Here is a 26820-nt window from a genome sequence, read left to right as displayed (position 1 = left end):
CACTCACACGCTGTATTCACTCACATGCTGTATTCACTCACACACTGTATTCACTCAGACACTGTATTCACTCACACGCTGTATTCACTCAGATGCTGTATTCACTCAGACACTGTATTCACTCAGACGCTGTATTCACTCAGATGCTGTATTCACTCAGATGCTGTATTCACTCAGATGCTGTATTCACTCAGACGCTGTATTCACTCACACGCTGTAATCACTCACACGCTGTATTCACTCACACGCTGTATTCACTCAGATGCTGTATTCACTCAGACGCTGTATTCACTCAGACGCTGTATTCACTCACACGCTGTATTCACTCAGACGCTGTATTCACTCAGACGCTGTATTCACTCAGACGCTGTATTCACTCAGATGCTGTATTCACTCAGACGCTGTATTCACTCACACACTGTATTCACTCACACGCTGTATTCACACAGACGCTGTATTCACTCACACGCTGTATTCACTCACACACTGTATTCACTCAGACACTGTATTCACTCACACACTGTATTCACTCACACACTCTAATCACTCACACACTCTATTCACTCACACACTGTATTCACTCACACACTGTATTCACGCACACACTGTATTCACTCACACACTGTATTCACTCACACACTGTACTCACTCACGCACTGTATTCACTCACGCACTGTATTCACTCAGACACTGTATTCACGCACACACTGTATTCACACAGACACATTATTCACTCACACGATGTATTCACTCACACACTGTATTCACTCACACACTGTATTCACTCACACACTGTATTCACTCACACACTCTATTCACTCACACACTGTATTCACTCACACACTCTATTCACTCAGACACTGTATTCACTCACACACTGTATTCACTCACACACTGTATTCACTCACACACTGTATTCACTCACACACTGTATTCACTCAGACACTGTATTCACTCAGACACTGTACTCACTCACACACTGTATTCACTCACACATTGTATTCACTCAGACACTGTATTCACTCACACACTGTATTCACTCAGACACTGTATTCACTCAGACACTGTATTCACTCACACACTGTATTCACTCAGACACTGTATTCACTCACACACTGTATTCACTCACACACTGTATTCACTCACACACTGTATTCACTCACACACTGTATTCACTCAGACACTGTATTCACTCACACACTGTATTCACTCACACACTGTATTCACTCAGACACTGTATTCACTCAGACACTGTATTCACTCACACGCTGTATTCACTCACACGCTGTATTCACTCACACACTGTATTCACTCACACACTGTATTCACTCAGACACTGTACTCACTCACACACTGTATTCACTCACACACTGTATTCACTCACACACTGTATTCACTCAGACACTGTATTCACTCAGACACTGTATTCACTCACACGCTGTATTCACTCACACGCTGTATTCACTCACACGCTGTATTCACTCACACGCTGTATTCACTCACACACTGTATTCACTCACACACTGTATTCACTCAGACACTGTATTCACTCACACACTGTATTCACTCAGACACTGTATTCACTCAGACACTGTATTCACTCACACGCTGTATTCACTCACACGCTGTATTCACTCACACGCTGTATTCACTCACACACTGTATTCACTCACACACTGTATTCACTCACACACTGTATTCACTCACACACTGTATTCACTCAGACACTGTATTCACTCACACACTGTATTCACTCACACACTGTATTCACTCACACACTGTATTCACTCAGACACTGTATTCACTCACACACTGTATTCACTCACACACTGTATTCACTCAGACACTGTATTCACTCAGACACTGTATTCACTCAGACACTGTATTCACTCACACACTGTATTCACTCACACGCTGTATTCACTCACACGCTGTATTCACTCACACGCTGTATTCACTCACACACTGTATTCACTCACACACTGTATTCACTCACACACTGTATTCACTCAGACACTGTATTCACTCACACACTGTATTCACTCAGACACTGTATTCACTCAGACGCTGTATTCACTCACACGCTGTATTCACTCACACGCTGTATTCACTCACACGCTGTATTCACTCACACGCTGTATTCACTCACACGCTGTATTCACTCACACACTGTATTCACTCAGACACTGTATTCACTCAGACACTGTATTCACTCACACGCTGTATTCACTCACACGCTGTATTCACTCACACACTGTATTCACTCAGACACTGTATTCACTCAGACACTGTATTCACTCAGACACTGTATTCACTCTCACACTGTATTCACTCTCACACTGTATTCACTCACACACTGTATTCACTCAGACACTGTATTCACTCACACGCTGTATTCACTCACACGCTGTATTCACTCACACACTGTATTCACTCACACACTGTATTCACTCACACACTGTATTCACTCAGACGCTGTATTCACTCACACGCTGTATTTACTCAGACACTGTATTCACGCACACGCTGTACTCACTCACACACTGTACTCACTCACACGCTGTATTCACTCACACGCTGTATTCACTCACATGCTGTATTCACTCACACACTGTATTCACTCAGACACTGTATTCACTCACACGCTGTATTCACTCAGATGCTGTATTCACTCAGACACTGTATTCACTCAGACGCTGTATTCACTCAGATGCTGTATTCACTCAGATGCTGTATTCACTCAGACGCTGTATTCACTCACACGCTGTAATCACTCACACGCTGTATTCACTCACACGCTGTATTCACTCAGATGCTGTATTCACTCAGACGCTGTATTCACTCACACGCTGTATTCACTCAGACGCTGTATTCACTCAGACGCTGTATTCACTCAGACGCTGTATTCACTCAGATGCTGTATTCACTCAGATGCTGTATTCACTCAGACGCTGTATTCACTCACACACTGTATTCACTCACACGCTGTATTCACACAGACGCTGTATTCACTCACACGCTGTATTCACTCACACACTGTATTCACTCAGACACTGTATTCACTCACACACTGTATTCACTCACACACTCTAATCACTCACACACTCTATTCACTCACACACTGTATTCACTCACACACTGTATTCACGCACACACTGTATTCACTCACACACTGTATTCACTCACACACTGTACTCACTCACGCACTGTATTCACTCACGCACTGTATTCACTCAGACACTGTATTCACGCACACACTGTATTCACACAGACACGTTATTCACTCACACGATGTATTCACTCACACACTGTATTCACTCACACACTGTATTCACTCACACACTGTATTCACTCACACACTCTATTCACTCACACACTGTATTCACTCACACACTCTATTCACTCAGACACTGTATTCACTCAGAAACTGTATTCACTCACACACTGTATTCACTCACACACTGTATTCACTCACACACTGTATTCACTCACACACTGTATTCACTCAGACCCTGTATTTACTCAGACACTGTATTCACTCACACGCTGTATTCACTCACACGCTGTATTCACTCACACACTCTATTCACTCAGACACTGTATTCACTCACACACTGTATTCACTCACACACTGTATTCACTCACACACTGTATTCACTCACACACTGTATTCACTCAGACGCTGTATTCACTCACACACTGTATTCACTCACACAAAACAAAATTGAAACTTGAAACACACACATGCATGCGTCCAGGAACGGCCACACACACACACAAACACACACACTCACAAACATACTGTATGTGTGTACATTGCACTTAAACCATAGAGTCCAGGTTGACAAAAAGCATACAGCAAAAATATTATTCCTATAAAAGGTGTTACCAATGAAATAAGTGAAGTATCTTTGGACTACATGAAGTGGATCCAATGTGGTCAAGGCATTTTGTCAGCTGGTTATTTTCATCCAAAAGACTGCCTGTCCCACAGTAATTGACTGTTCATTAACATAAACATGTTTTGCATCTCAAGTGCCCACTATTATCTTCTAACTATAGAATTAGAATAATTAGAATGTGTCCATGATTCCAACGGTTCCCCCAAGTGTTCTAAACTGCATGTCAAATCCCAATTGCAACATTTGGTTTAAAACAAGGCCTAGATTTTTTTGCCAATATCATACATTTAGGCCATATCGCCCAGCCCTAACACTATCCACTGTGGGTTGTATTTGTGTGTGTGTTCTGTTCAGACGAGTGGGTGCAATTTTCTTTCATCCTCTTCATAGGGCTTACTTTAAAAAGTACAAAGAACAGTTGGATCACTCCCTTAGCAACTCCTTTATAAAAAGTTACAACCAAATGTTCAAAAAGAATACACATTTATCTCTTTTCTCCATCTCTGGCAGAAGCAGCAGTATTTGATATTAGGATGCTTGTCAGGTGTCTCCAGGTCTCTGTGATAACCCCCAGGGCTTGGCTGTCAAGTCATCTCCAACCACAAAGCATAGTTAAAGAACATGGGATGGAGGGATGGTGGGATGGTGGGAGGGGGAGGTGAACACTAGTTCTCGCAATGAAAAAATGTTCACTATCTGACTGAGTTCAATGCCTCTCTTTGTGTACACAAAGACGTGGCAGTGAGTTCGGACGGCGAGAGAAAGAGATAGAGAGAATGGTGGGGGGGGGGGTTGCTCAGACTACATACACAGCTATACACAGCTAGCTGTGCAGTTCCAAATAGGTGTTCACAGCAACACTTTATGAAACACCTGATCTAAGTCTTCACAATAATAACAAGACAATCCAGCCTGAAAATCCAGACCAAAAACATATTTGCAGTTCAACGGGCAGAGATGACGATCTGTGCACGGCTCATTTCCACTCAACTTGAGGTTTTAGAACACAAATCACAAATATCACCATCAATGAATAGGACGAAGCGAAGGACCATGTAGATAAGCCAGCAGATCTACCTCAAAGACTTCTTCATCAAGTATTCTAGTTCCGAAGACCACAATTCCTTTGGTGTCGATGATGGGGTGTGGGCTCCTGGACAGTTTCTGCGTGGTCTTCTTTTTACAGTCCAGGATGATGGTGATGCTCTGTTTGTGAACACTGATGGCCACTCTGTGCCACCTGGGGACAGGAACAGAAGGTTAGCTCTCTCTCTCTCTCTCTCTCTCTCTCTCTCTCTCTCTCTCTCTCTCTCTCTCTCTCTCTCTCTCTCTCTCTCTCTCTCTCTCTCTCTCTCTCCCTCCCTCTCCCTCTCTCTCTCTCTCTCTCTCTCACACACACACATACGTTTCACTACAGTTATACTAGCTTTGAGATGGATAAAAAGTCCCACACATGTTTCACTATGCTACAGTTACTAGTTGTGGGACTAGTGAAACACTGATATTACAACCAGGCTAGAGTATAGGGATGTTTTGTTCAGGATATTTTTTATATATATTTTTTATTTCACCTTTATTTAACCAGGTAGGTCAGTTGAGAACAAGTTCTCATTTACAACTGCGACCTGGCCAAGATAAAGCAAAGCAGTGCGACAAAAACAACAACACAGAGTTACACATAAACAAACGTACAGTCAAATAACACAATAGAAAAATCTATGTACAGTGTGTGCAAATGTAGAAGAGTAGGTCGGTAAGGCAATAAATAGGCCATAGAGGCGAAATAATTACAATTTAGCATTAACACTGGAGTAATAGATGTGCAGATAATGATGTGCAAGTAGAGATACTGGGGTGCAAAAGAGCAAGAGGATAAATAACAATATGGGGATGAGGTAGTTGGGTGCGTTATTTACAGATTGGCTGTGTACAGTAATAGGTAAACTGCTCTGACAGATGATGCTTAAAGTTAGTGAGGGAGATATAAGACTCCAGCTTCAGTGATTTTTGCAATTCGTTCCAGTCATTGGCAGCAGAGAACTGGAAGGAAAGGTGGCCAAAGGAAGGGTAGGATAGGGATGTTTTGTTCAGGATAGGGATGTTTTGTTCAGGATAGGGATGTTTTGTTCAGGATAGGGATGTTTTGTTCAGGATAGGGATGTATCCATGTACATCAACCAAAGTACCTTGGTTGACTGGCTAGCTAGATATCAAGCTATGTTTTAGATGGACTGACAGCACATAATTGAGATAATGCACATGGGTGACCAGTCACCTGCACAACTAAACCCCACAGTAGGGTGTCCACCAGACGCATCAAAGCTACACCAACCCACACCTGCGCTCTGATTACAGAGAAGCAAGCAGCTAAACTGACAGCACATTGTCTGATATGGTTCAGTATAACAGATGTCACTGTTGAGGCCTCTGAAGAGTGACTAGTGTGATATAATGCAGTATATGTGTGCCATTGTATATCATAGTTTACAAGCTGTGTAAGCACTAGGCAGAGTGATAAGATATACTGCAGGATGACTAGGGTTTATTGTATGGTATGGTATGGTATAGTATCAGACAAAGGTCAACATACTTTCCGTTGGCCGGGATGAGTCCTCTGAAGAGGAGATAGTTTGACTATAAAGTACTATATATATAATGTACTATGTAATGATATCAGTGTACTATCTAATGACATAGTAATACTGTGTGTGGAATGAGGTGAACCTACTTTCCATCGGCCAGATTGAGACCTCTGAAGAGGGGGTAGTCCTCAGGGCTGGGTTTACCCATGTGGTCCTCATACAGGAAGACAGGAGAGCGTCCCACCTCCACCCCAAGCTGCTGGATACCCTGCTCGTTATACACAGACAGCAGGAAGGACTGGGAGCCCTTCTTAGGCTTCACTGTAGCCAGGATGGAGAAGTCCTCTGGAAACACATCAGCTGAGAAGGGAGAAGAGTGGGATGGAGGAATGGAAAGAGAGAGATAGAGAGATAGAGAGGGGGGGGGGGGGGGCAGAGAGAGGAGTTATAACACACCAGTGTATGTAATGTGCTGAACAGGGAGAGTCAGAGGACCACACACCTACATGGGTTTTATGTAAAGTATTGTTTTCAAGAGTAAAATCTGAATAAATCCCAAAATGCAGTTCATCAAATAAATGATAAATGGTGTACTGCACTGAAACTACACTATGATAACCTTTAGAGACACAGTCAATACATTGTTATATACTGAAACAGGCAGAGGAAACAAACAGGGAGAAGGATGAAGAACATGGGACAGAGGAGATGACAACATCTTGGACAGGGGAGACATCTAAATGACGTCTTGGAGCATCTAAAGTAAACAATAGCTCTCTCCAACCCGCCAACACTGGCCAGAATACTGAACAGAACAGCACAGAGCTGGGAGGGTTGGAGAGAAAAGTATGGAAGAGAGAGAGGGAGGGAGAGAGAGAGAGTAGGACAGGAAGGAGAACAGAGTAATGAGAATAGCATGTGGTCCCTGGGCGGCCATCGAAAACACTTTCTCATTTTCCCAAACCCCTCTTCCCCTCTCCTCCTTTCCTCTCCTCCTCTCTCTGACCTGATCCATCCACCAGACACATAGAGAGACAGAGAGAGAGAGGGACAGTGGAGGGAGAGAAAGAATGAAAAAAGAAGGATAGAGACATACGTTTGAAAATAAAGGGGATATGAGAAGAGATGCTGAGAAAGAGAATGAAAGCCAGAATAATGGTGTATTTATAGAACAACAAAACACGGGACAAACAAAAACAGGAAAAAGGGGTGAAAGGAACAGAGGAGAAGTGAAAGGGAAGTTTCAACCCACTCTCTCCCTCTTCAGGAGCGACCACTTCCCTTCTTCCCTTCATTCCTCCCTCCATCCCTAGTCTAAACTCTCCCTCCATTTTGTGAGCGCCAGCTACATCTGTGAGACATTGCCCTTAGAGCAAGGCCTTCTGGGAACTTCTCAGCCCCCCAACAAGGGGGCGGGCCTTGCTTTTCCCAGAAGACAATGGGGTACTCACATACATGTACAGATTAGACTCACATTTAGTTCTGGCACCATTCATAAGTCCCAGGACTAGACAGCTGCATTTGTTTTAAGGGTAGAGGAAAGAGGTAGAAACCTGCTGAGTTTATGGAAACCATCATGACTGAACTATGTCTTAGCGTGATAGAAAAACACTTTGCAAAGACAACTAACTACAAAGACCGAATCTGAGAGCGTGGAGCTAAAGCTATGCTGTACTAATAAATTGGCATATTGTGAAGCAACAGATGTAGGATCTTAATTTGAGCCAGTTTGCTGAAGCAGGAAAATAATCCTGCAGTAACAGAAATGGGAATTACTTTGTAGATTATAATTAATGGACATTTTTGTACAGTTTTGATACAAATGTCATTAGGGCAAATCAAGTCTGAAATTTCTATGTGGAAATTACAAACTTTAGAAACAAGTTCGCATTTCCTGCTTTGCAGGATCCTACATCTACAGTGGGGAGAACAAGTATTTGATACACTGCCGATTTTGCAGGTTTTCCTACTTACAAAGCATGTAGAGGTCTGTCATTTTTATCATAGGTACACTTCAACTGTGAGAGACGGAATCTAAAACAAAAATCCAGAAAATCACATTGTATGATTTTTAAGTAATTAATTTGCATTTTATTGCATGACATAAGTATTTGATCACCTACCAACCAGTAAGAATTCCGGCTCTCACAGACCTGTTAGTTTTTCTTTAAGAAGCCCTCCTGTTCTCCACTCATTACCTGTATTAACTGCACCTGTTTGAACTCGTTACCTGTATAAAAGACACCTGTCCACACACTCAATCAAACAGACTCCAACCTCTCCACAATGGCCAAGACCAGAGAGCTGTGTAAGGACATCAGGGATAAATTGTAGACCTGTACAAGGCTGGGATGGGCTACAGGACAATAGGCAAGCAGCTTGGTGAGAAGGCAACAACTGTTGGCACAATTATTAGAAAATGGAAGAAGTTCAAGATGACGGTCAATCACCCTCGGTCTGGGGCTCCATGCAAGATCTCACCTCGTGGGGCATCAATGATCATGAGGAATGTGAGGCATCAGCCCAGAACTACACGGCAGGACCTGGTCAATGACCTGAAGAGAGCTGGGACCACAGTCTCAAAGAAAACCATTAGTAACACACTACGCCGTCATGGATTAAAATCCTGCAGCGCACGCAAGGTCCCCCTGCTCAAGCCAGCGCATGTCCAGGCCCGTCTGAAGTTTGCCAATGACCATCTGGATGATCCAGAGGAGGAATGGGAGAAGGTCATGTGGTCTGATGAGACAAAAATAGAGCTTTTTGCTCTAAACTCCACTCGCCGTGTTTGGAGGAATAGAAGGATGAGTACAACCCCAAGAACACCATCCCAACCGTGAAGCATGGAGGTGGAAACATCATTCTTTGGGGATGCTTTTCTGCAAAGGGGACAGGACGACTGCACCGTATTGAGGGGAGGATGGATGGGGCCATGTATCGCGAGATCTTGGCCAACAACCTCCTTCCCTCAGTAAGAGCATTGAAGATGGGTCGTGGCTGGGTCTTCCAGCATGACAACGACCCGAAACACACAGCCAGGGCAACTAAGGAGTGGCTCCGTAAGAAGCATCTCAAGGTCCTGGAGTGGCCTAGCCAGTCTCCAGACCTGAACCCAATAGAAAATCTTTGGAGGGAGCCGAAAGTCCGTATTGCCCAGCGACAGCCCCGAAACCTGAAGGATCTGGAGAAGGTCTGTATGGAGGAGTGGGCCAAAATCCCTGCTGCAGTGTGTGCAAACCTGGTCAAGAACTACAGGAAACGTATGATCTCTGTAATTGCAAACTAAGGTTTCTGTACCAAATATTCAGTTCTGCTTTTCTGATGTATCAAATACTTATGTCATGCAATAAAATGCAAATTAATTACTTAAAAATCATACAATGTGATTTTCTGGATTTTTGTTTTAGATTCCTTCTCTCACAGTTGAAGTGTACCTATGATAAAAATTACAGACCTCTACATGCTTTGTAAGTAGGAAAACCTGCAAAATCATCAGTGTATCAAATACTTGTTCTCCCCACTGTATATTTGTGACGGTATTTGCTCATTTACACTTAGACACAAAGGGTAAGTAAATGTCTCACATGAGAAGTAAAGCAGTCCTATACTTTAGTTCAGAAACATCTCTCTATTTATTTTCTAACTTCACAATTTAAAACTTCTTCAGGCTAGGGTCATTTTTTTCTCAATTTCTTTCTGACTGACATGCCCAAAGTAAACTGCCTGTTGCTCAGGCCCTGAAGCCAGGATATGCATATAATTGGTACCATTGTAAATAAAACACTGGAGACTTTAACACAATATATATGGTTGGAGAAAATCCAAAGAAAAACTAACCAGATGTTTTTTTTTTGAAAGCCCATGCTCTTCAAATGAAAAGTATAGGGGGAAAATGAAATCTAGGTCCCAGTATACAATTCCTATGGCTTCCACTGGGTGTCAGTAGTCTTTGCTCAAGGTTTCAGTCTTGTTTCTTCCAAAACGAGGAAGAATAGTGAGTTTTGATACAGGGACACAGACTTGGAAATTTGTGTATGCGTGCGCGGCGAAGAGGACACGCACCTGCTAATATCATTTTCCTATTGAACATACTTCTTTCCGTATTAAATATTATTGTTTAATTACATTTTAAGGTATCTGAGGATTAAATAGAAACGTATTTTGACTTGTTTTAACAAAGTTTAGCGGTAGCTTTTTGGATTCCTTTCTCAGCATGTTGAACGAGTGGATTACTCAAATAGATGGCTCCAACTAAACAGACTTTTTGGGATATAAAGAAGGATTTTATCTAACAAAACGACACTACATGTTGTAGCTGAGACCCTTTCGATGACAAATCAGAGGAAGATTTTCAAAAAGTTAGTGAATATTTAATCGCTATTTGGGAAATTATGAAACCTGTGCCGGTGGAAAAATATTTTGATGTGGGGCGCCGTCCTCTAATTATCGCATGGCATGCTTTCGCTGTAAAGCCTACTGTAAATTGGACAGTGCAGTTAGATTAACAAGAATTTAAGCTTTTAAATGATATAAGACATTTGTATGTACCTAAATATTTAATATCCATAATTTTTATGATTATTTATTTTAATTGCGCGCCCTCCAGTTTCATCAGAAGTTGTCCCGCTAGCGGAACGCCTAGCCTTATTAAGGAACTCCAGACTAATAACTCCTCGTCTGGGAAGGCAAGATCTCTCCTGAACATTTGGATCAATGTGTGTGCCGGGGTTTTGTAGCACCTCACAACCCCCCCCCCCCCTAGTAATGGAACCCAGGCTGTGGTCACCGTGGAAACACAGCATTAGAGCATCTATGAGACAGACAGCCAATCAGAGGGCTTGGAGGTGAAAGACGCCTTGATGGGAGAGCAGTGGGAAGGTTCTGGAGCCTGAGGTTAGGAGCAGACAGACAGGAGAGAGGAAGGGAGGAGAGGAAGGAGGGAGGAAAGGAAAGAGAGGAGGGGGAAAGCGCTCTAGTCACTGATGAAAAAATATGGATTTCTCATCATCAGGCATTTTCTATTTTCTCCACTTTCGCTCTCTCCTCGTTGCCTGTCAATCTCTATCTCTAACTGTTTCTCTCTCTCTCTCTCTCTCTCTCTCTCTCAATTCAATTCAATTCAATTCAAGGGGCTTTATTGGCATGGGAAACATGTGTTAACATTGCCAAAGCAAGTGAGGTAGGTAATATACAAAAGTCAAATAAACAATAAAAATGAACAGTAAACATTACACATACAGAAGTTTCAAAACAATAAAGACATTACAAATGTCATATTATATATATGCAGTGTTGTAACAATGTACAAATGGTTAAAGCACACAAGTTAAAATAAATAAACATAAATATGGTTCTCTCTCTCTCTCTCTCTCTCTCTCTCTCTCTCTCTCTCTCTCTCTCACTCAGTAAAGACAGAAAGACAGGCCTATAATCACTTCATGCAGTGTCTACACGTCTTGGCAGTGTGTTCCAGAGGAATTCTCTTTGGCTCAGAGAGAGAGAAAGAGAGAGAGAGAGAGAGAGAGAGAGAGAGGCAGCAGCTGCTTGAGTTTGAGTGGCAGATGCTTTGAGAGCAGAGCAGAGCAGAACAGAGCATGGTAAGAAGAAGAGAGGTGAGAGCAGGCTACAGTAAGAGTTGCCAACTTGCCACTGGTGTATTCCTCTCTACCCCTCAGCTCAGCTTCAGAGTCCTCAGACAGCCCTTTGGAGCAGACCAGCTAAGCTCAGCTCATCTCAGCAGAGCAGGGAGTAGCAACATCGGATTGCTTGCTCATGAGCAGAACGATGGAATGTAGAGTGACTGAACAGTTTTGTGGTGACAAAAAGGTGAGAAAGAGAGAGGCGGGGGAGACAGAGAGAGTCTGGTTTGAATTATTATTTATTAGCGAAAAAACACAAATGTCTTTCAATTGTAGATTTGAAACACTCCTTAAAGGGCACTATTGCTGCAGTGCACTGTGAGTGGTTCCCATTAGCTTAGTCGGGAGTTGGATCTTTTATTTATTTATTTTTTCTAAATTTTCTCCCTAATTGGTAGTTACAGTCTTGTCTCATTGCTGCAACTCCCGTACGGACTCGGGAGAGGCAAAGGTTAAGAGCCATGCGTCCTCCAAAACACAACCCAACCAAGCCACACTGCTTCTTGATTCAATGCCCACTTAACCTGGAAGCCAGCCGCACCAATGTGGAAACACTGTGCACTGCGCCCGGCCCGCCACAGGAGTTGCTAGTGCGCAATGGGACAAGGACATCCGTGCCTGCCAAACCCTCCCCTAACCCAGACAATGCTGGGCCAATTGTGCCAATTGTGGGGGGGGTGAACGTGTCTGAGAGAGAGAGAGAGAGAGAGAGAGAGAGAGAGAGAGAGAGAGAGAGAGAGAGAGAGAGAGAGAGAGAGAGAGAGAGAGAGAGAGAGAGAGAGAGAGAGAGAGAGAGAGAGAGAGAGAGAGAGAGAGAGAGAGAGAGAGAGAGAGAGAGAGGATGATGGTTGTAATGTTTGGGTTACCCTGGCAGCGCCACCTCCCTACAGCATCTTTCAAGAAAAGTCTGGAAAAGTCTGGGAATGCCAGACTACCCCTAACAGCCAATCAGATAGCTCCCAGATGCCCCCAACAGCCAATCAGACACTGTGGATGAATTACATCCTGTTCTAGCAACCAATGAGTGTGACTTGTAATAAATGAATAACAGTATTAGTAAATGTTAAAAAAAACAGTACAACTTTATGAGTAAGTGGAACTGAGTTATTCAGCCTCTTAGGATAATTGGTACATACAACTGGTTATAATTGTGCATTACCAGAACAGATGAGTTGGATACGTGCTGTAGCTAATAGCTGTGTTCGGTATTTATTGGTTAAAGAGGGGAGAGGACGGGGAGAGTGATTTGGTTTGCCACTGTGTCTCCGGTTTCACTGTGCTGGCATACCTCTGTGTCTAACTCCCCATCCACATCTGCTCTCTCTGTGTGTGTGTGTGTGTGTGTGTGTGTGTGTGTGTGTGTGTGTGTGTGTGTGTGTGTGTGTGTGTGTGTGTGTGTGTGTGTGTGTGTGTGTGTGTGTGTGTGTGTGTGTGTGTGTGTGTGTGTGTGTGTGTGTGTGTAGAGTGTGTGTGTGTGTGTGAGTGTGTGTGTGTGTGTGTGTGTGTGTAGAGAGAGAGACTGGTGGTAGTGGCCCCCCAATGAAAGATAAGATAGTGATGAACAGCATGTCACCTCTAAAAAGCAAAGGGAAAGCTAGAACATGTGCTCTGTCAGAAAGACTGATCTGAGAGGAGCACAATTGTGACATGGCTTTCCTCAGCTTGTCATTTAACTGTTGCCTTCTCTCTCCGAGCTCTTTGGCTACCACTCCTGTTTTCTCCTCCAAACCAATTTGGAAGAAGGGAGGAGGAAGAAGAGAGGGGAGAGAAGGGAGAGGGGAGAGAGAAGGAGAGGAGACCACCCAGCTACTACAGTCCTGCCATAGGCATGGATCCCAACACACCCCACTGTGAGATAAAAGTCGCTGTGTGAGAGAGGTGGGACGACCTCAGTCTTTCCTTACAGTTTGTAGCCCACTGATGTTGTGAATTGTTCACCCTACTAACCCCACTGAGTGTGTGAGAGAGAGAAACCTACTGTAGACCATGGAAACCCTGTGTAACATCTCTGAAACGGTGAGTATGTGCACATGTAAATGTATGTGTATAAGTGACTTTTGACTTCCAACTGCTCATCTCTCTGGGAAACTGTAAAAGAGGGACAGAGAGTTCTTTCATAAAGAACATTCCAGACTATTCTGATGTAGGAGTCTGAACATTAGAGTCAGAGGTAAGGACATGTTGAGAGAAGCCAACTGTCCCGTTGGTCTGTTCGTCTATTTATAATCCCTGAAGAGAAGATGGGAAACCACCACAGTACAGAATCGCTCTGTTCCAGCCCCGCCATCCTCTAATGAATCACTTCTTCCACGTTTGCTTAATGATAGCATGTCTACACTCGTCCTTTCCCAACACATCATCAGCTCATAAAATGTCTGTGGGTTCGACAGAACATGCTCGTAATGTTCCTAATCTAAAATGTGTTGGTGGGGGGGAGGGGGGGTGTAGGAGGATGTTACAGTCTTAACAAATCAGGCGAAGAGCCAAAGTTTAGTAGTAGTATAGAGGGTAATAGAGAGAAGGAACTGGGCCAAATGATCTCGCTCTTTCTGCCTTCTGGAAGATATTAGCTGTACTCAATTCAATTCAAGGGGCATTATTGGCATGGGAAACATTTGTTATCATTGCCAAAGCAAGTGGAATAGAGAATATACAAAAGTGAAATAAACAATCGAAATGAACAGTAAACATTACACTCACAGAAGATCCAGAAGAATAAAGACATTACAAATGTCATATTATGTGTATATATACAGTGTTGTAACGATGTACAAATGTCATATTCTGTGTATATATACAGTGTTGTAACGATGTACAAATGTCATATTCTGTGTATATATACAGTGTTGTAACGATGTACAAATGTCATATTCTGTGTATATATACAGTGTTGTAACGATGTACAAATGTCATATTCTGTGTATATATACAGTGTTGTAACGATGTACAAATGTCATATTCTGTGTATATATACAGTGTTGTAACGATGTACAAATGTCATATTCTGTGTATCTATACAGTGTTGTAACGATGTACAAATGTCATATTCTGTGTATATATACAGTGTTGTAACGATGTACAAATGTCATATTCTGTGTATATATACGGTGTTGTAACGATGTGCAAATAGTTAAAGTACAAAAGGGAAAATAAATAAGCATAAATATGGTTTGTATTTACAATGGTGTTTGTTCTTCACTGGTTGACTTTTTCTTGTGGCAACAGGTCACACATCTTGCTACTGTGATGGCACACTGTGGTATTTCATGCAGTAGATATGGGAGTTTATCAAAATCGGGTTTGTTTTCTAATTCTTTGTGGATCTGTGTAATCTGAAGGAAATATGTGTCTCTAATATGGTCATACATTGGGCAGGAGGTCAGGAAGTGCAGCTCAGGTTCCACCTCATGTTGTGGGCAGTGTGCACATAGCCTGTCTTTACTTGAGAGCCAGATCTGCCTACGGCGGCCTTTCTCAATATCAAGGCTATGCTCACTGAGTCTGTCCATTGAGTCTGTCCATGTCATACATAGCTTTCCTTAAGTTTGGGTCAGTCACAGTGGTCAGGTATTCTGCCACTGTGTACTCTCTGTTTAGAGCCAAATAGCATTCTAGTTTGCTCAGTTTTTTTGTTAATTCTTTCCAATGTGTCAAGTAATTATATTTTGGTTTTCTCATGATTTGGTTGGGTCTAATTGTGTTGCTGTTCTGGGTCTCTGTGGGGTGTGTTTGTGAACAGAGCCCCAGGACCAGCTTGCTTAGGGGACTCTTCTCCATGTTCATCTCTCTGTAGGTGATGGCTTTGTTATGGAAGGTTTGGGAATCGCTTCCTATTAGGTGGTTGTAGAATTTAACGGCTCTTTTCTGGATTTTGATCATTAGCGGCTACCTAATTCTGCTCTGCATGCATTACTCTCTCTCCATGTTGAGGTGGACAACTGGAGTCAACTCTAGACCACAGCACAGACGTCTATTAAACTACTCTAGACCACAGCACAGACGTCTATTAAACTACTCTAGACCACAGCACAGACGTCTATTAAACTACTCTAGACCACAGCACAGACGTCTATTAAACTACTCTAGACCACAGCACAGACGTCTATTAAACTACTCTTGACCACAGGGCTCAATAACTTTTCTTAATTTAGGGATAGGGGGCGACATTTTCACTTTTGGATGAATTTGTGCCCAAATTAAACGGCCTCGTACTCTGTCCTAGATCATATGATATGCATATTATTATTACTATTGGATAGAAAACACTCTGAAGTTTCTAAAACTGTTTGAACTATATCTGTGAGTAAAACAGAACTCATATGGCAGGCAAACTTCCAAACAGGAAGTGAAAATTCTGAAATGGGTTGCTATGAAAGGCATCGTCTATTCAATTGCCTTATATGTATGGATCTGTATGCACTTCATACGCCTTCCACTAGATGTCAACAGGCAGTAGAACGTGGAATGAAGCATATAGCTTGATGTGGGACCGGATGAGAGCCAATGGAGTGACTGGTCAGGCATATTGCCAGTTCTTGGCCATGCACACTACGCATGTGATGTCTTTGTCTGCAATGTGTTATATAGACATGAAGAAATGCTCCGTTTGGGACGTTATTGGATATATATGAGAAAAACATCCTGAAGATTGATTCTCAACTGAGTTTGACCAGTTTATTCGATTTGTAATATCACTTTTTGAAGTTTTCGTTCATTAGCGTAAAGTTCGATGGACACGTGAACTACACATGCTAGCCAAAGTTGCTAATTCGACAGAAGTAATGGACATTATAAAACAAAAAAACGATTTATTGTGGAACTAGGATTCCTGGCACTGCATTCTGATGAAAGATCATCAAAGGTAAGGGAATATTTATGATGTAATTTCGTATTTCTGTTGACTCCAACATGGCGGAGAATGGCTGAGCGCTGTCTCAGATTATTGCATGCTGTGCTTTTTACTAAAGTTATTTTTTTAAATCTAACACAGCGGTTGCATTAAGAACGAGTGTATCTTTAATTATATGTTAAACATGTATCTTTCATCAAAGTTTATGATGAGTATTTCTGTATTTCACTTTGCTATCTGTAATTACTTTCGCTATTTTGGAGCCATTTCTGAACATGGCGCCAATGTAAAACCACGATTTGTGGCTACAAATATGCACATAATCGAACAAAACATAAATGTATTGTATAACATGGTGTCATATGACTGTCATCTGATGAAGTTGTTCAAAGGTTAGTGATTAATTTTATCTCTATTTGTGGGTTTTGTGAAAGCTATCTTTTCTGTGAAAAAATTTGTGTTTTTGGATATTGTGGTGAGCTAACATAAATATATGTTGTGTTTTCGCTGTAAAACATTTAAAAAATCGGACATGTTGGCTGGATTCACAAGATGTTTATCTTTCATTTGCTGTATTGGACTTGTGATTTCATGAAATTATATTATATTATATTTAAATCTTAAAGTTCTGCAATGTATTTTTCAAAGGATCTAGAATTATTCTGATTTTGATTAGAATTGTTCTAGAAGAGTTTTGGTCCTTTCTAGAGCACTGCTTGAGACTATTTCATAAGTCTGTACGTTTATCATAAACAGAAGAGAAGCCCTAGTTTGAGCTTTCAGCCATTTCATTAAGTTCAAAATAAACAGGACTTTGGAGTGCATGAGAGGACATGTCCTATCGACTTGTGTGTGAACTCAGATCTGCATTAAGCCTTCAAGAAAAGCCTTGATGTGGATCAAACATCTGCTTTGCAGGCCTCCTCCAGTCCTCCTCCAGGCCTCCTCCAGTCCTCCTCCAGTCTTCCTCCAGGCCTCCTCCAGGCCTCCTCCAGGCCTCCTCCAGGCCTCCTCCAGTCCTCCTCCAGGACTCCTCCAGGCCTTCTCCAGGCCTCCTCCAGGCCTTCTCCAGGCCTCCTCCAGGCCTCCTCCTGTCCTCCTCCAGTCCTCCTCCAGGACTCCTCCAGGCCTTCTCCAGGCCTCCTCCAGGACTCCTCCAGGACTCCTCCAGTCCTCCTCCAGTCCTCCTCCAGGCCTTCTCCAGGCTACCTAGCCTCATTCCCGAAGAACTCTAGAGCCAACCGGGAGAACTGTTGTGATCAGGGAGACATTCTTGACACACTTGGCTGTCAACTTAACTCCCAAGAATGGGATTTGGGGATTTTCTGTCTACCCTCTACTGCCGAATCCGATCCCTCCCTCTCTCTCTCTCTGCATGCTGGGAGTGTTTGGTGCATGCTGGGAATTGTATGAGCGAGTGTGAGTGTTGTCTGGAGTTAGATCGCCTGTTTTTTCCTTCTTGTTTTACTTTTCTTGGTGGTTTTCCTTTTTCTATGCATGATTAAGGTGATCATTTATTTTATTTATTTGTTGTGGTAGAATTAAGTATATCGTTTTTTCTTGTCGAAATTGTCCTGCCTTCGGCGGGGATGGCGACACACATGGGGACTTTTCAGCACGGCTTTAGGTGTGTTACTGAAGCTACTGTCACTGCGGAGGAGTTTCTGGTCGCCGTAGGAAAGAAGGTAGGCTATGAGAATGTTGCTTATGCATTGCGGATGAATAAAGCGGTGGTGTTTTTTTCTTAAAGAAGAGAGTATTGTTGATCGTATGGTTGAGCATGGAGTATTTCTTAAAGAAGAGCGTCTTGTTGATCGTATGGTTGAGCATGGTGTACTTCTTAAAGAAGAGCGTCTTGTTGATCGTATGGTTGAGCATGGTGTACTTCTTAAAGAAGAGCGTCTTGTTGATCGTAGGGTTGAGCATGGTGTACTTCTTAAAGAAGAGCGTCTTGTTGATCGTAGGGTTGAGCATGGTGTACTTCTTAAAGAAGAGCGTCTTGTTGATCGTAGGGTTGAGCATGGTGTACTTCTTAAAGAAGAGCGTCTTGTTGATCGTAGGGTTGAGCATGGTGTACTTCTTAAAGAAGAGCGTCTTGTTGATCGTAGGGTTGAGCATGGTGTACTTCTTAAAGAAGAGCGTCTTGTTGATCGTAGGGTTGAGCATGGTGTACTTCTTAAAGAAGAGCGTCTTGTTGATCGTAGGGTTGAGCATGGTGTACTTCTTAAAGAAGAGCGTCTTGTTGATCGTAGGGTTGAGCATGGTGTACTTCTTAAAGAAGAGCGTCTTGTTGATCGTAGGGTTGAGCATGGTGTACTTCTTAAAGAAGAGCGTCTTGTTGATCGTAGGGTTGAGCATGGTGTACTTCTTAAAGAAGAGTGTCTTGTTGATCGTAGGGTTGAGCATGGTGTACTGCTTAAAGGTATGTTAATTCAAGTTATATCGCTTTTTTTCCATCAACAAGGAGAAATGTACTGCCGTTTATTCCCAATGAGTTATTGGAGCGCGGGTTATTGCGGTTTGGGAAGTTTGCAAGTTCAATTAAGATTGTCCCGTTGGGTTGCAAACACCCGGCTCTGAAACAGGTTATGTCGACAGGTGTTTATGTTTTTGGTTTCCCCGGAGCAGACTTTGGAGTTATCGTTTAAAGTCAAGTATGACAACAGACTGTATATGGCTTATGCTAGTACGGGTAGTCAATGGTGTTTTGAGTGTGGGGATGTTGGCCATAAGCGACATTCGTGCCCGAAAAGGGATAAGGTGGAGGGAGGGACGCAGGTGGTCCTTGTAACGCCTGGGCCCACTGATGTAGGGAGAGGTGGGCCGACAGTGGTAGAGCAGTCACCTGTTGCTGAGGAACAAGTTGTCTGTGTTGAGGGTACGAAGTTGCAACTTGTACCAGAGGGGAACATAGCGTCTGTTATGCAGCAGAAAAATATTGTTGTAGGAAGTAAGGACGGATCTGGGGACCCCTCCATTTCCTCAGACTGGTGGGGAGATGCCCAGTACGAGTGATGGGGTACAGCAGAAGGTTCATGTGGAACTAGTCTCCTAGGTAGTGGAGGAGATGCCCACTACGAGTAATGGGGTACAGGACGGGGTTCAGGTGGGACTAGTCTCCCAGGTAGTGGAGGAGATGCCCACTACGAGTAATGGGGTACAGGACGGGGTTCAGGTGGGACTAGTCTCCCAGGTAGTGGAGGAGATGCCCACTACGAGTAATGGGGTACAGGACGGGGTTCAGGTGGGACTAGTCTCCCAGGTAGTGGAGGAGATGCCCACTACGAGTAATGGGGTACAGGACGGGGTTCAGGTGGGACTAGTCTCCCAGGTAGTGGAGGATATGCCCACTACGAGTAATGGGGTACAGGACGGGGTTCAGGTGGGACTAGTCTCCCAGGTAGTGGAGGAGATGCCCACTACGAGTAATGGGGTACAGGACGGGGTTCAGGTGGGACTAGTCTCCCAGGTAGTGGAGGAGATGCCCACTACGAGTAATGGGGTACAGGACGGGGTTCAGGTGGGACTAGTCTCCCAGGTAGTGGAGGAGATGCCCACTACGAGTAATGGGGTACAGGACGGGGTTCAGGTGGGACTAGTCTCCCAGGTAGTGGAGGAGATGCCCACTACGAGTAATGGGGTACAGGACGGGGTTCAGGTGGGACTAGTCTCCCAGGTAGTGGAGGAGATGCCCACTACGAGTAATGGGGTACAGGACGGGGTTCAGGTGGGACTAGTCTCCCAGGTAGTGGAGGAGATGCCCACTACGAGTAATGGGGTACAGGACGGGGTTCAGGTGGGACTAGTCTCCCAGGTAGTGGAGGAGATGCCCACTACGAGTAATGGGGTACAGGACGGGGTTCAGGTGGGACTAGTCTCCCAGGTAGTGGAGGAGATGCCCACTACGAGTAATGGGGTACAGGACGGGGTTCAGGTGGGACTAGTCTCCCAGGTAGTGGAGGAGATGCCCATTACGAGTAATGGGGTACAGGACGGGGTTCAGGTGGGACTAGTCTCCCAGGTAGTGGAGGAGATGCCCACTACGAGTAATGGGGTACAGGACGGGGTTCAGGTGGGACTAGTCTCCCAGGTAGTGGAGGAGATGCCCACTACGAGTAATGGGGTACAGGACGGGGTTCAGGTGGGACTAGTCTCCCAGGTAGTGGAGGAGATGCCCACTACGAGTAATGGGGTACAGGACGGGGTTCAGGTGGGACTAGTCTCCCAGGTAGTGGAGGAGATGCCCACTACGAGTAATGGGGTACAGGACGGGGTTCAGGTGGGACTAGTCTCCCAGGTAGTGGAGGAGATGCCCACTACGAGTAATGGGGTACAGGACGGGGTTCAGGTGGGACTAGTCTCCCAGGTAGTGGAGGAGATGCCCACTACGAGTAATGGGGTACAGGACGGGGTTCAGGTGGGACTAGTCTCCCAGGTAGTGGAGGATATGCCCACTACGAGTAATGGGGTACAGGACGGGGTTCAGGTGGGACTAGTCTCCCAGGTAGTGGAGGAGATGCCCACTACGAGTAATGGGGTACAGGACGGGGTTCAGGTGGGACTAGTCTCCCAGGTAGTGGAGGAGATGCCCACTACGAGTAATGGGGTACAGGACGGGGTTCAGGTGGGACTAGTCTCCCAGGTAGTGGAGGAGATGCCCACTACGAGTAATGGGGTACAGGACGGGGTTCAGGTGGGACTAGTCTCCCAGGTAGTGGAGGATATGCCCACTACGAGTAATGGGGTACAGGACGGGGTTCAGGTGGGACTAGTCTCCCAGGTAGTGGAGGAGATGCCCACTACGAGTAATGGGGTACAGGACGGGGTTCAGGTGGGACTAGTCTCCCAGGTAGTGGAGGATATGCCCACTACGAGTAATGGGGTACAGGACGGGGTTCAGGTGGGACTAGTCTCCCAGGTAGTGGAGGAGATGCCCACTACGAGTAATGGGGTACAGGACGGGGTTCAGGTGGGACTAGTCTCCCAGGTAGTGGAGGATATGCCCGGTACGATTGATGGGGTGCAAGTGGGGAGTGTTAAAAGGGATGTGGCTGAGGGGAGTCAGCGGTCTGTGGCCTCAGTTGAGGAGGATCAGGAGAAGGATATCTCTCTTGATATGATAGCAGCTGGTGACGACTTAATTTACAATCTAGAGGTAAATGGGTTCCTGGATCAGACTTTTGGGAAATCTGTCAAATTGACAGATTATTTTGATGTTGATAAGTTTGTGAGGTCAGCTGTGATGTTACAGAAGACGGTGGGGTTAGACCAGTTGAGTAAGAAGAAGCGGTTTTGCTTGAGGAAATTTGTTACTGCTGTTGCAGCAGAAAAAGTTAGTGGGAAACGTGGTCAGGTTAATACGAGAAAATGTCAATACTGATGATGATCATGCTTCATAGGGTGTCTTTTTTCTCTTTGGTTTCTCTGTGGTTTCTTCTGATTTTCTATATGGAGGTACTAAGGGTAGGTTCTCTCAATATAAATGGGGGTAGGGACAGGAATAAGAGGGTTTGGGTATTAGAAGTAATAAAACAGAAAAGGCTTAATGTAGTTTTTCTACAGGAGACACAGTGATGAGGCTAATGAGGTTGACTGGGGTATGTGGTGGGATATACTCAGTCATGGTACTAATTTCAGTGCTGGGGTGGCAATCTTGTTTTCCTCAGGCTTAGGGGTGACTGTGGTATCTACAACAGAGATTGTCAAGGATCAGGTTTTATTGGTCAAGGCGGATGTTATGTTTAAAAAAAAATATTTTTTATGTTTATGCTCCTAATGAGGGTACAGAGCGTATTGTTGTTTTTGATCAAATAAAGGAAACCTTAAGACAGTGTGACCAAGAGGGGTGTATGGTTTTAGGGGGGGACTGGAACTGTACAGTGGATTTTACTGTTGATCGTACCGCTGAAGAACCTCACCTGCAGTCAGCCACTTGCCTGTCTGGTCTATTAGCTGAGTTTGAGCTTTCTGATGTGTGGAGAGTAAGGAATGTAAAAGTTAGGCAGTACACATGGCTAAAAGTTATTGAAGATGGTCTCAGTGCAGCAAGGTTAGACAGGTTGTCTGTATCTGAGCACTACTGTAGTAGGGTAGGAAGGTGTGACATCACTCCTGTGGGTTTCTCTGATCACCATATTGTTACTGTTGATATTCATGTGTCCTGTCCACGAAGGTCATCGCCTTATTGGTATTTTAATGTTAAATTGTTACATGATGTCATGTTTTGTGAAAGGATTTTGTTGTTTTGGGAAAAATGGAGGGTTACAAGACAATGGTGGGAGTTTGGGAAGGCACAAATACGATTGTTTTGTCAACAGTATAGTGCTCTGTCTCGTTTTGAAGTTAAAGAGACTATCAGGGCCCTTGAACAGGACATCAAATCTATTGAGTTGAAGTTGCTCACACAGAATGACCCCGGACTAGTTATGAACTTACAGGACAAGAGACATGAACTGGGTTTGTTTTTACATGAAAGAGTGAAGGCTGCCTATCCTTGCTACCCTCATGGATATGGATGCTCCTAGCGCTTTCAAAAAGAAAACAACGCAACAGATGGTCTGCCTTGGTCTCCCTGGTGGGAAGGTGACCACGGATGACGGTGAGATGCGCCAACATGCCGTGGATTTCTACTCTGCCCTCTATAAGGCGGAGGATTGTGATTCTGTTACATGAACTTCCTCAATTGGGCCCAGAGCAGAGAGTTGCTTTGGACTCTGACATTACTCTGCAGGAGCTGTCCACAGCAGTTATGCAGCTCTCATCAGGCCAAGCCCCATGGCATCGATGGATTACCATCTGACTTTTATAAGCACTTTTGGGGGTCTATTGGGGGGGATTTTTATGAAGTGGTGTGTGAATCTTTTCATGAGGGTTCTCTTCCTGTATCCTGTCAACGTGCTGTGCTTTCATTGTTGCCAAAAAAGGGGGATTTGGCTCTTCTAAAAAATGGTAAACCTGTTGCATTACTGTGTGCAGAATATAAAATTGTATTTAAATGTCTCTCAAACAGGTTGAAAGAGTATCTGGGGCTGTTGGTCCAAATGGACCAGTCTTACTGTGTACCTGATCGCTCTGTTGTTGATAACTTGTTTCTGATAAGAGATGTTTTAGACATTTGTAAACTGTCTGATGTGAATGTGGGTTTACTTTCTTTGGATCAGGAGAAGGCTTTTGATCGTGTGGACCACCAGTACTTGTTCAAAACAGTGAAAGCCTTTGGGTTTGGGGATGTTTTTTTGTCTTGGATGAGTTTACTGTATGCTGGGGCCTCATGTATGGTGAAGGAGGGGGGTGGTTTGAGTTACCTCATCCCCGTCCAAAAGTGTATCAGGTAGGGATTCCCAATTTAAGGGCAGTTATATTGTCTGGCAAGAGCGAGGCTTACTGGTTTCTCTGTGCCAGGAGTAATGAAGGGTCCCACGATAGCGCTGTCTGCGTGTGCAGATGACGTGACCGTTTTTATTACAGGGGGTGAGGATGTTAAGGTTCTCTCAAATGCTCTGAATGTGTATGAGGGGGCCTCCTCAGCTAGAGTCAATTGGGAAAAGAGCGAATCGCTGTGGGCAGGTCAGCTTCAGACAGGGTCCGCTCCACGGTTACCAGGGAGGATTCAGACAGGGTCCGCTCCACGGTTACCAGGGGGGATTCAGACAGGGTCCGCTCCACGGTTACCAGGGGGGATTCAGACAGGGTCCGCTCCACGGTTACCAGGGAGGATTCAGACAGGGTCCGCTCCACGGTTACCAGGGGGGATTCAGACAGGGTCCGCTCCACGGTTACCAGGGGGGATTCAGACAGGATCCGCTCCACGGTTACCAGGGGGGATTCAGACAGGGTCCGCTCCACGGTTACCAGGGAGGATTCAGACAGGGTCCGCTCCACGGTTACCAGGGGGGATTCAGACAGGGTCCGCTCCACGGTTACCAGGGGGGATTCAGACAGGGTCCGCTCCACGGTTACCAGGGAGGATTCAGACAGGGTCCGCTCCACGGTTACCAGGGGGGATTCAGACAGGGTCCGCTCCACGGTTACCAGGGGAGATTCAGACAGGGTCCGCTCCACGGTTACCAGGGAGGATTCAGACAGGGTCCGCTCCACGGTTACCAGGGGAGATTCAGACAGGGTCCACTCCACGGTTACCAGGGAGGATTTAGACAGGGTCCGCTCCACGGTTACCAGGGGGGATTCAGTGTGGCAGAGATGGGATGAAGACTTTGGGGATGAAGACTTTTCTAGGCTCCGATGTCTTTCAGAAAAAGAACTGGGAAGGTGTAGTGGAGAAAGTGTGTGCTAGATTGTCAAGGTGAAATTGTGTGCTACCCCAGCTGTCGTATAGGGGAAGAGTACTGGTAGCCAATAATCTAGCTGCCTCTACCCTGTGGCACAGACTCATGATTTTACAGTCTGATACAAGAGCATCAGAGGACCCTTGTCAACTTATTTTGGTCTGGACAACATTGGATTAAAACTGCAGCCCTGTACCCTACTGCACAAGGGTGGGCAAGACCTAATGGACATTTCTTCCAGGATCATGGCTTTCCAGCTTCAAGCAGAACAGAGACTGTTGTACTGTGACGGTTCTAGCTGGGTCAACACAGCCTATATATTGATGAGGAGAGCGGGCTGTTTGGGCTTAGACAAGCACCTTTTCCTCTTAAAGTTAGAGGGGTGAGTTGCCTGTTCTGACTCCATCTTATGAGTCTGTAATGCAGGCTTGGAGAGTTCTTGTCAAGTCCCGTAAGGCCGGCACGCCACCAGGGATGTGGCTTTTTGAAGAGCCTCTTTTTTACAACACTGCCATCCAGTCCCGTGCTCTGGGTTCAGCCAGCCTACGTTCATGCTTGTTAGGCGTGGGGTGTACCAAGCTGGGTCATCTGGAAGCGGAGCAGGAGCAGATCGTTGGAGGAGCTGGGAGAAAGAGCAGGGATCTGATCATCTCGCCTACTGAGGAAGGTCGTCGCTGAGGTCTGTGACTCCTTGCCAGTACTTCATCTGCTGTATGTGACTGACACTTCCAATTCTGATCTGTGGACCGAGGGTCTGGATGATGTGTTCTCTGCGCTGAATATTAGTGCTGCGGTGGGGGTATTAGAGGAGGACGTGGGGATGCTGCTTTCCTTCCATACCCCGGAGCTGGGGGAGTTCAAGGCGGCGGGGAAGAAGGCAATGTACAATATCTGTGTAAAAGTGTCCCGTGCTTCTTCCCTGGAATGGATAAAATCGACGAGGTGGGCGGGTGTGTTGGGTCCAGGTGCCTCCCCAAAAGGCTGTTGGCGATCTTTATACAAACTGCCTATTAATAAGAGGACTGCTGACCTCCAATGGAGGATAATAAATGGATCCATAGCCACTAACATGCATCTGCTACACCTGGACCCTGCTGTTGGGGAAGGTTGTCCATTCTGTGCTGAGTCTGAAACTCTGGCACATCTGTTTTTACAGTGTCCCAGGTTGGTCGGGATGATTGACCTGATCACTAGCTGGTTCTCAGCTCTGGGAGAGGTTTTCTCTTCCCAACAGTTTATATTTGGGCTGAAGTACAGGTTTGGTCGAAGGTATGTAGTTCTCCTACTTAACTTTGTGTCAGGGGCAGATAAATTAGCAATCTGGAAGACACGAAAGAACAGTATTCAGGAACAGGGGTCTGTGGATATGGTGGGAATGCTGGAGGTGATGTTGGCAGCGAGACTGAGAGTTGAGTTTGCCTATTACAAAATGGTTAACAACATTGATCTGTTTATGAGCATATGTGGTATTCAGAGGTTGTTGTGTTTAGTTACTGTGGAGGAAGATTTGGTGTCATGTTTTTAACTGATGTGTAACCATGGTTTTGTTTGAGTGTTTATTGT

The 26820-nt window shown here is 44.7% G+C and overlaps 1 protein-coding gene across 2 annotated transcripts in view; it reads right to left on the bottom strand.

Moving 5' to 3' along the window:
• The window catches only part of LOC139544198 (collagen alpha-1(V) chain-like), a 161627-nt gene that overhangs the window by 97471 nt on the left and 37336 nt on the right, over positions 1–26820 (bottom strand). For both annotated transcript variants that reach the window (XM_071351057.1, XM_071351058.1), the window contains exons 3-4: positions 6631–6844; positions 4980–5142 (exon numbers count right to left, since the gene is read on the bottom strand). In XM_071351057.1, coding sequence (XP_071207158.1) covers positions 4980–5142; positions 6631–6844 — 377 coding nt within the window. The remainder of the gene's footprint in view (positions 1–4979; positions 5143–6630; positions 6845–26820) is intronic.

This window comes from Salvelinus alpinus, chromosome 18 (genome assembly GCF_045679555.1).
Source record: "Salvelinus alpinus chromosome 18, SLU_Salpinus.1, whole genome shotgun sequence".
Taxonomy (NCBI): Eukaryota; Metazoa; Chordata; class Actinopteri; order Salmoniformes; family Salmonidae; genus Salvelinus; species Salvelinus alpinus.
Note: the sequence above shows the minus strand (reverse complement) of the source record. Positions and strands in the feature narration are given on the sequence as shown.